The 10053-nt window shown below is 61.3% G+C and overlaps 1 protein-coding gene across 1 annotated transcript in view; it reads left to right on the forward strand.

Moving 5' to 3' along the window:
• TSPAN9 (tetraspanin 9) overlaps positions 1–10053 on the forward strand; it is a 91132-nt gene that overhangs the window by 79216 nt on the left and 1863 nt on the right. The window contains exons 2-5 of the mRNA XM_008070517.2: positions 6124–6315; positions 6662–6736; positions 8698–8799; positions 9609–9749. Coding sequence (XP_008068708.1) covers positions 6124–6315; positions 6662–6736; positions 8698–8799; positions 9609–9749 — 510 coding nt within the window. The remainder of the gene's footprint in view (positions 1–6123; positions 6316–6661; positions 6737–8697; positions 8800–9608; positions 9750–10053) is intronic.

Genomic DNA, 10053 nt, shown 5'->3' on the forward strand with positions numbered 1-10053 from the left:
AAATCTCCCACAAGCCGGGGCCGGGCATGGTGGCTCGTGTCTGCACTTTGGGAGGCTGAGGCAGGAGAATTGCTTGAGCCCAGGAGTTTGAGACCAGCCTGGGAAAAGTAACAAGATCTCATCTCTACAAAAAGAATACAGAAATTAGCTGGAGGCGGTAGTATGCGCCTGTAGTCTTAGCAGTTTGGGAGACTGAGACGGGAGGATTGCTTGAGCCCAGGAGGTCAAGGCTTTGGTGACAGAGCTATGGTACTCCAGCCTGGGTGGCAGAGACCTTGTCTCAAGAACAAGAGTCCTGGGGCCTGATGGGCTCTGCTGGGGGCTGGGGCGGATGGGCAGGTGACTGAGCCTAGGTCAGTGAGGAGCCAAGGGTGGGGAAGTGGGGATCACTTGGGGGATGCTGGGGGTTCCAAGGGAGGGAGCACGGGCTGAACAAAGGACTTTTTTCTGGGAGCATCTGTATGTCTGGGTGTGGTCCCGTTCCCAGGCTGTGGCCTGTTCAGGCCCTCTCCTCCTGACCTTCATCATTCATTCATTTATTCCTCAAGCAAATATTGATCTAGTATCCCGGGCAAGTTCTGGACCCTACACTAGAAGAGGAAGGGATAAGACACAAACCTGGGCCCGGAAGTGCTGGCGCTTTTAGTGAGGGCGGTCAGCAGGTCTGCACAGAAACCGAGCAGGTCCCCAGTCTGTGCTGCTCTGGGCTCAGCCCTGGCCCAGGAGGGGAGGGGCCGCCCCATGCCCGTGAGAGACTGTGGTCCCTGAGGTCTCAGCGGCAAGTGCCAGCGGGGTGGGGGGAAGGGACTGCCGCCCGGGAGGGAGGGCAGTTGGAAAGGGAAATTGTGGGCCCCGTGCCTAGAGACGTGGGAACAGACGCAGGGACACACGGCAGAAATGTGTCCTAAAACTACAAGTCAACATGCGTCCAGCTGGAGTGAGGACAGGGCCACGGGGTCTGAGCCTAATTTCAAGACTAAATGAGACGAGTCTGGAGTGCGGGCCCACGGTATGGTCATAGCCTGACTGGGCCTCAGTTTCTCTGCTGCGCTTGTCTCAGATGGGCCCTGGGGTGACAGGAAGCATCCTGGGAATGGCCCCATTGACTCAAGGACGCTTCTGGGAGCCAAGGGCCCACACCTTGTCACTCAGTGGAGTCAGGGCAGGGCCAGGTGGGACCGTCCGGTGGGAGGAGGCCCCAGAGGCGTTGCCAAGGGTGTGCCGCTCTTACTGGGCACAGGGGATGTAGCCATGAGCACGGCAGACCCAAGTCCCGGCCTTCTTAGAGGCCATGGGCAAATGCAAGGGTGGGAGCTCGCCTTCTCAAGTTTGGACAAGGATGTATTCGGAGCCCAGCAGGGAAGTGATTTTGAAATGCCCTCGGCTGGGGAGGGGCGTGGGGAGGCCTGGCACCCAGGGCGGTCCCTAGGCCTGCCCTCCTTGGTGAAGAGCCGTGATCGGCCCGGGCCATACCAGGGGTGGCTGGCGACCTCCACCCGGTCGCTGCTGGCGCTGGCTGGGTCCTGATCCGCGGCGTCACCCTGCCTCGCCCAGACTGACCTGCCGTGGTCTACCATTGAGCTCAGTCATCTCAGCTGAGACAGCCCTCTGGTTTTAGAAGGGAATTTTCCCAAGTGCTGCCAACTAAGCTCTCCGGCTTTGAGCTCTGGCTGTGCCACTGCGGGTCTCACCCCCTTTCTGTGCTGGGCACCCTCCACGTGGGGCCCTCCCCTGCTGTCCCCACCCCCATTCCTTTGCACCCTGTCCCGCCCCCAGCTCTGGCTTCAGAGGTGAGCTTCCTGTCCCTCCGTGCTCCTGCCTGTGGGGCAGTCCTGGATCTCCAAGGCTCTGCGGCAAAAGTCCTCCCTCCCGCCCGACACCCACCCCAGACCTCAGCCTCATAACCACCCTGGTGCCAGCCCCCCCCGGCTACTCAGCTGGAATCTCCCCATCTTTGGCTGCCCCTGCCCCACCACTGGAAGGGACACCCCGGGTTTTCTGTCCAGTGGCTCCTCTCAAGGAGTTGACACCGCGCGAGGGTGGGCGCCTGGCGGGGGCCCGGGGCCGGAGCAGGGCTTCTTAGCCTCTGTGGACGTTTGGGGCCGGAGAGCTCATTACTGTGGGACCGCCCGTGCACCGAAGGGGATTTAGAAGCATCCCTGGCCTCTGCCCTTCATTTGGCAGCATCACACCTCCCTCGGCTGTGGCGACCAAAACTGTCCCCAGATGGGCCACGTCCCTTGGGAGCGGAGTCACTCCTGGGCCGGGGGATGCGAGCAGTGCATCTCAGGTTCGGCTGAGGCTGCACTGGAGGGACCCGAGAAATGGTCTGGCCCAAATGCCTCATCCCAGAGGTGACCGGGCCTCGGAGGGCTGAGGCATCTTGAGGCCCTCCAGGGAGCAGCTGGAGGGAAGAGGCGTTCCCGGAAGGGGATTACGGCAGCTCGGCGCGGGCGGTGCCGAAAACGGAGGCCGAGGCAGGCAGGGCAGTGAGGCCAGGGGCCAAGGCTGCTGCTGGGTGCCTGTCCTCTGCCGGTCAGTCGGAGGCCCAGGGAGCACGGGCAGGCGCTCTGCAGAGCAGGGTGGCCCTGAGGAGTCCCTCCTTCCCTCCCTTCCCTGAGTTTCGGTCTCACTTGGTCACCCAGGCTGGAGCGTAGTGGCACGATCACAGCTCACCACAGTCTCCAGCTCCTGGGCTCAAGCGCTTCTCTTGCAGCAACCTCCTGAGTAGCTGGGGCTGCAGGCACGCGTCGCCACGCCCGGCTAATTTTTTGATATATTGTAGAGACGAGGCCTTGCTATGCTACCGGGGCTGGTCTCAGATTCCTGGGCTCAAGCCATCCTCTCTCCTCAGCCTCCCCAAGTGCTGGGATTACAGGCCTAGTTTTGTTATCTGGAAAATCAAGGCCTGGGCTTTGTGTTTCTTCGTGCTTGGAGGCTCGGCCAGTGCTTGGCGGGAGGCCCAGGAGGCTACAGGAGCGTGGCTGTGGGACGTCCCTGGCACCCATCACACCACACGGGCCCCACTGCCCGGCAGAGGTGGTGTGCGATGCCCCGGGTGTGTAGGGGTTTGCTGGGGGCCGGGACAGGTATGAGGGCTTTCAGGGGAAGGCTAGCCAGGACTGGGGTCTGCTCCCCCTGTAGGGCGGGTGGCAGCTCTTACCTGGGGCTTGGTGGGGCCTTGGACCGGGAGTGGGAAGGGAAGCAGATCTGGGGAGGGCACCGGCTGTGTTGTCTGAGTGGTGGAAGGAGGTTCCCAGCGGGTCCGGGACGCTTGCAGACCAGGTCGAAGGTTGTGGAGTGTGAAGCCAGAGAACCCATGGGGGGAGAGGTGGCCGGGTCCTGGGGTTCCAGCCTGTCCGGGTTTTCCCAGACCGAGGCTCCTGGGCATCGCAGCAGTGTCCCGGGGAGGGGGGGGAGCGAAGGGAGACACAGAAGAGACCCCACTCCACCCTAGGTGCACCCCCAGTGAGAAGCGTCTTCTGGAGAGAGCGATACTCAGAGAACTTCTTCAGGCCGAGGGCGGGTCCGGGGGAGGCTCTGAGCTCTGGGGGGCCCCCCCACATGTCTCCACTGCAGGGTGCAGGGCACCCCGCAGCTCCGGGGCCCCCAGAGCTCAGAGCCCGGCCCTCCCAGGCTCTTCACTCGCAGAGAGCTTTCTTGTTTCACAGCAGTGGGCTTTCTGCTTACTCCTACTGAGGTCTGGCTTTGAGAGCCATAAATCTCCAGCACGAAGACCATACATCTTCCACGGCATGATTAATGAAAGAAAAATTGAGACGGCAGCCTAGAAACTGACCAGACTGAAGAAAGTCCAAGGGACAAGTCCAGTGTGCGTTTCAGCCTGTCCCTGGCAAACCCGAAGGGCTCCTGAGCCAGCCTGGAGCGCCACCTCGTGGCCGTGGGGGCTGCGGCCCCCGTTCCCCGCGTGAATCTTCGTGACGTCCCGGTGGGACCCCGTGCGGGTCTCTGAGCGTGCCCAGACCTTGGGAGCCGTCACGCTGGGGCTGCTCCAGGGAGGGGGCTGCAGGACCCCCCTCCACAGCGCTGGGGCCCCGGGCAGCTGCTCGACCTACCGTGCTCGAGTCCCCCTCCAGCCCCGGCCCCGTCTCTGGGTTCACGATGTGTGGGGGTCTCCACCCACACTCTGCTCCCCATGCAGCCTGGACCTCTGCTTCCCTGTGTATCAAAACCCTACTCATTCTTCAAAGCCCAGCAAGCCCTGCCGGTGCGGCCTTCAAAACACGTCCCAAGTGGGATCATTTCTCACCAGCTCCGGCCTTATCACGGCAGCTTCCGGATACCCTCCTTGGGGACCCCAAGACCCTGTGCTGTCTTCTCTGAAAAGCGGCCAGAGTGACCTGCTGAAAAGCCAAGCCAGATCTCATATCACACCTCCAGCTCAGGGCCCGTCCGTCACACTCAGGACACCGTGTTTTGTTTACCCGCGAGGTCCCCGCTGACCCGTCCCCTGGCTACCCGCCTACCGAATCTCCCACCACGAGTCACCTCACTTGCGGCCCGCTCTTCCTTGGCTGGCCAGACTCATTCCCCACCTCGAGGACTTTGCACTCGCTGTTCCTGGTATCTGGAACATTCCCCCCCAGATATTCACGTGCGCCCCCCTTTATTTGGGTCCCTGCTCAAGCATCATGCTTCCCCAGATGCCATGCCCGCCCGCCCTCTCCCCAGTTACTCTCTGACTCCGCACACGTCTTTATTTTTCTTCGTGGCACATGCCAGCGGCTGAAGTTCCGCCGTATGTTTGCTTCCGTGAGGGCAGTGTCCCCTGTAAGAACCGACCCTTCGTGAAGGCGGGGTCCCTGCTTGCGTGGCTGGCTGCTGTGAACCTGCGGCACTCACTCTCTGGGCTTGTGAAGGCATGAGCCTTTCCTTGGGAGGTGTCTGTCCCACCTCTTGCATTCCCACATGCATGGGACATTCTCAGTCCCGCGTCTCTGAGTGTCCTCCCTGGATCTGACTCCCAGCCTGCAGGATAGAGGCCCCTGGATAACAGGTCTCTAAAACTTTTCTGGCTTGGCATACTGCACGCTTGGGGACTCCATAAATACCATCTGAGGGCTGACGGGCTCCTCAGACTCAGCAAACTTCCCCTGAGCTGGAGGAGGGAGCTGGGTGGGGGAATGCCAGCTGTATCAAGCATAAAATGAGCAGATGAGGGCGGGGCTCGGTGGCTCAGCCTGTCATCCCAGCACTCTGGGAGGCCGAGGTGAGTGGATTGCCTGAGCCTGTGGATTCGAGACCAGCCCGGGCAACTTGGCGAGACCTCGTCTCTACAATAAAAAAATCAGAAAATTAGCTGGGTGTGGTAGTGCGCATCTATAATTCTGGCTCCTTGGAAAGCTGAGACAGACAGATCGTCAGAGCCCAGCAGGCCGACACTGGGGTGGCCATGAGCGTGCCACTGTACTCCAGCTTGGGCAACGGAGTAAGACTCCAACTCAAAAAAAAGATGCAGATGTGGAGGTTTGCAACTGGTGAGACGGGGACTTCCCCACGTGAGGCGCTGGCAGCCCCGGGGTGTTGTTGAGGCCGGTTGTGCGGGCAGCGGGCTTACAGGATGGATGGCAAAGGCAGCGTGGGCTCTCACACCCTGTAGTCTGGCCAACCCCTCGGCCAGACGGCATGTGAGATGTGTGTTCTCCAGCCTCCTGAGTCAGGGCAGCAGGACACGGTCACTGGAGTGTCCCCTCCCACCCCAGAGGCACAGTGCCCCGACCACAGTGCCCTGCTCTTTGCCCGGCCTCCTTCCTGGACCCTGGCACCTCGGCCGCTCACGTGTGTCTCGTGCCTTCAGTGTGTTTGATGCTTGCTTCTGCCCGTGTCTTATTGAATTTGAGCCTCAAAGTGCCCCTCTGGGGTTTGTAAAGCTAGTGCAATCCCATCTTCCAGATGGGGAGACTGAGGCACAGAGAGGCTAGGGGATTTGTCTGGGCCACACAGACGACGGACTCGTTTGGGTCACTGACCACCCCTGACGGTGGCCCCGTTCTTCCCCCTTGGGTGACTCCGGGCTGGGCGCGGGGGGTGTGCAGCCACTCCGGCTCTGTGGAGGCGAAAGCAAGATAAGCGCCAGGCTAACGGGCTCTCCTTCCTCTCCAGCTCTGTGGCTGCGGGCTGCTTGGAGTGGGCATCTGGCTGTCCGTGTCCCAAGGCAACTTTGCCACCTTCTCCCCCAGCTTCCCGTCGCTGTCGGCAGCCAACCTGGTCATCGCCATCGGCACCATTGTCATGGTGACGGGCTTCCTGGGCTGCTTGGGGGCCATCAAGGAAAACAAGTGCCTCCTCCTCAGTGTAAGTGGGGTCCCCGTGTCCCCAGCGCTCCCCACCCCGGCCCCCCCTGCACTTGGGCCACCGGGACGGAAGAGGCCTGGGGCATCCGCCAGCTGGTGCCCAATCGGAGCCCAGGGAGATTGCTTCTAGAATGTTCCGCGCCTGACCACGTCCCTCTTCTATGTCATGGGTCACGCCTGCCCACTTGCCCTGCCCGGTCCTGATGAGCTGTCTGCCTGATGTCCCTGTCCTGGTCCCAGCCTGGGACGCCCTGCCCTGCCGCCCCTTATCCCTGTGTTCCCCCGTCCCCCTGTGTTCCCCGTCCTCCCCACTGCCACGTACCCATGCCTGGAACTTTCCTTTCCAGTTTTTCATTGTCCTGTTGGTCATCCTCCTAGCAGAGCTGATCTTACTCATCCTCTTCTTCGTCTACATGGACAAGGTAAGCCTGACCAAGGAGAAGGGGTGCGTGGAATGGCACCCCTCCTGGGGTTGGGCCTTTCCCTGGGCAGAGGAAAAGTGCCGAGAGGAGGGCGGAACCACGACAGTTTGGAAAGCCACCTGGGAAGACCCAGATGGCAGGCTTTAGGGGGACAGCCCTGGGTAGGCAAGTCTGGGGGGATGGGGAGGTGACGACTTTGTGATTCTTGGGAGGTGGGATCCTCCAAAATGACCGGGGATGGCAGTGGACGGCCTCTGCCACGAGCGAGCTCCCCATCACCAGAAGTAATCAAGCTGCTTGGAGAGGCGATTCAGACCTCACTAGATGGCTGGGCTGGGTGACTTGAGCGCAGCCTGTGAGAAAGAAGGGAAGCCCTCCAGGTGACGGACTGGTGGCTCTTCTTCCCCTTCTTGAGTCCTTTGTGGACAGGGTTCTGCTCTAGGCACGGGCTGCACCTTGGCTTCAGGAGGGTGGTAGGGTGACCCCTGCCGCCTCGCCAGGCCGGACAGTTCACAGTCAAGCGGAGGGGCACTGTAGGAGTCCCCCAGAGAATGGTGGGCCAGGCTTCCCGTCTCTTAGGGTGTAGCAGGCCGCGGGCAGCTCTGCACACCAGCACTGTGCCAGGGTTGCTTCTTGGGTACTTTTCTTCTTTTTGAATCAAGGACTCATTCTGTCATCCGGGCTAGAGTGCGATGGCACAATCGCAGCTCACTGCAGCCTCAAACTCATGGTCTCAAGTGATCTCCCTCCTTGGCCTCCCAAGTAGCTGGGACTATAGGCATGTGCCACCATGCCCAGCTCATTTTTAAAATTTTGTTTGTTTTTGTTTTGGGGATGTTTTTTGGTTTTTTTGAGTTGGAGTCTCACTCTGTCGCCCAGACTGGAGTGCAGTGGCTGCTCCCCACCACCGCAGCCTCGACCTGCTGGGCTCCGGCGATCCTTCCGCCTCAGCCTTCCAAGTAGCCGGAATTACAGGCATGCGCTACCACGCCTGGCTGATTTTTTGATTTATTGTAGAGATGAGGTCTCGCTGCCCAGGCGGGTCTCGAACCCACAGGCTCAGGCCATCCACTCACCTCAGCCTCTCAAAGGCGCGGCGGGATTACAGGCTGAGCCACTGAGCCCAGCTCTAATTTTTTGTAGAGACGAGGTCTCACTCTGTTGCCTAGGCTGGTGTCTAACTCCTGGGCTCAAACAATCTTCCTGCCTCGGTCTCCCAAAGTGCTTGAGATTACAGGCATGAGCCACCACACCCAGCCGGTTCTTGGGTTCTTGAATTAGTGCCTACACCATGCCGAAAGGTAGAGGCATGGTGAGGATTAGAGAGAATAATTCTTCAGTTTTGCCCCCGCGAAAGGGAAGGAGAGACTTTTCTGTGCCAGCCTGTTGTTGGCTCTTTGTAAGGACTGCTTCCCCCACAACAACCAGCCCATGGGGCAGATGTTTTATTTTACTCTCATCTATGAAGCAGAAGTGAGAGAGGTTACGTCACTTGCTGGTGAGAGGTGGACCTAAGATCAGATGATTGATTTTCCCCCTTCCCTTGCTAGGGTGTGTTTTGAAAGGGGCGGTCTGTGGGAAGATGGGGTGTGTGTGTGTGTGTGTGTGTGTGTGTGTGTGTGTGTGTGTGTGTGTGTGTGCGCGCGCGCGCGCGCGCGCATGCATGCATGCAGCTGTGGCAGAGCAGCCTGTGTGTGGCTGGCCCTGGGGCTGGGAGTCAGAGGCACGCCGTCTGTGCTCTGCCTGGTGTCCCAGCCCTGGCCTGAGCTGAGCTCTGCTGGGAGGCCGTGGGCGCATCAGGGCCTGCTGCAGACCCATGCGGCACGCATGGGCACCCCCGTGCCCCACACCGGGGAGCAGAGCCCCCGGAGGGGCCGGGTCCGGTCACAGCAGTCCCGGGCGACCTGGGTTGGGGAGAGGCGTCGCGTCCTGGTCCCAGCTGACCTGTGGCGTCCCGACAGGTGAACGAGAACGCCAAGAAAGATCTGAAGGAGGGTCTGCGGCTGTACAACACCGAGAACAACGTGGGCCTGAAGAACGCCTGGAACATCATCCAGGCCGAGGTGTGGGTCGGCTGCCTGGGCGAGCCTGGCAGGGAGGAGGGTGGTGGCCCAGGGCTGCTGCTGCCTGCCCAGGCAGACAAGCTTCCAGCATGTTTTTAAAGTCAGGGTCTCACTCTGTCACCCAGGCTAGAGTACAGTGGCGCCATCACAGCTCACTGCCACCGCGACCTCCTGGGCTCGGGTGATCCTTCCACCTCAGCCTCCTCAGGGCCACCATGCCTAGCTAATTTTTAAATTATTTCTAGAGACGAGGTCTTGCGGTATTGCCCGGGTGGGTCTCAAACTCCCGAGCTCAAGCAGTCCTCCCGCCTCGGCCTCCCAGAGTGCTGGGCCTACAGGCTTGAGCCACCGTGCCTGGCCCTGCCCTTTCTGCGCTTCACTTAACTGGGATGGGGCGGGGCTGCAGCCCCGCTGAGACACTGGCTAGACACGACGCCGTGGGATCGGAAGAGGGGGACAAGGACACAGGAGTGGACAGGCCTGAGGGAGCGTGGCGGGTGACACACTGTTGAACGAGTGCCAGAATTTATCTTAGGGACATATCTGCATCCCTGATTGCGCTTGGCTCAGGAGGGAGCCTCTGAATCTAAGGGAAACATGGCTCTGCCCCCAGCAGCCCTGTTTTAAGTCCCAGGGAGGGGCTGACCCTCTCCTGCCCTGGCCTCTAGGACCCAGGGTCCTGGCGTGGGCCCAAAGAAGGGTCAAGAGCAAGGTGGTTTGTCTGGCCTTGGCCTGGGCAGGGGAAGCCCTGGGGGAGGCCAGGACAGGCCGTGATGTATCTGAGCACCGCCCCGCTCCCCGCTGGGCAGATGCGATGCTGCGGCGTCTCCGACTACACGGACTGGTACCCGGTGCTGGGGGAGAACACAGTCCCCGACCGTTGCTGCATGGAGAACTCCCAGGGCTGCGGGCGAAACGCCACCACCCCCTTGTGGAAGACGGTGAGGCTGGTGGCCGGTCCCTCGGGTTCCCGCAGCCTGGGAGTGCGTGTGGACGGCCCGGCGGGAGGGGACCCCCAGGGCAGGGTGGGCACAGGACATCGAGGGGTAGGCTGAATGGGGGTGGGACGGGGGCACCAGGACAGAGGCCAGAAGGCAGGTGAGAGGGTGGGACTGGACCCTCGATGGGCAGAGTCGGGGTGGAGGTGGATGGTGTCTGAGCCTGAGGGCGGGCCTGCTCAGGGGAGGGGCCCAGGGCTGCGGGGGGTGGGGCAAGAGCAGGGCGGGGTGGCAGGGGCAGGGAGGCGGGGCCGGC

Source organism: Carlito syrichta, unplaced genomic scaffold, assembly GCF_000164805.1.
Source record: "Carlito syrichta isolate Samal-C Ts95f unplaced genomic scaffold, Tarsius_syrichta-2.0.1 Scaffold313469, whole genome shotgun sequence".
Taxonomy (NCBI): domain Eukaryota; kingdom Metazoa; phylum Chordata; class Mammalia; order Primates; family Tarsiidae; genus Carlito; species Carlito syrichta.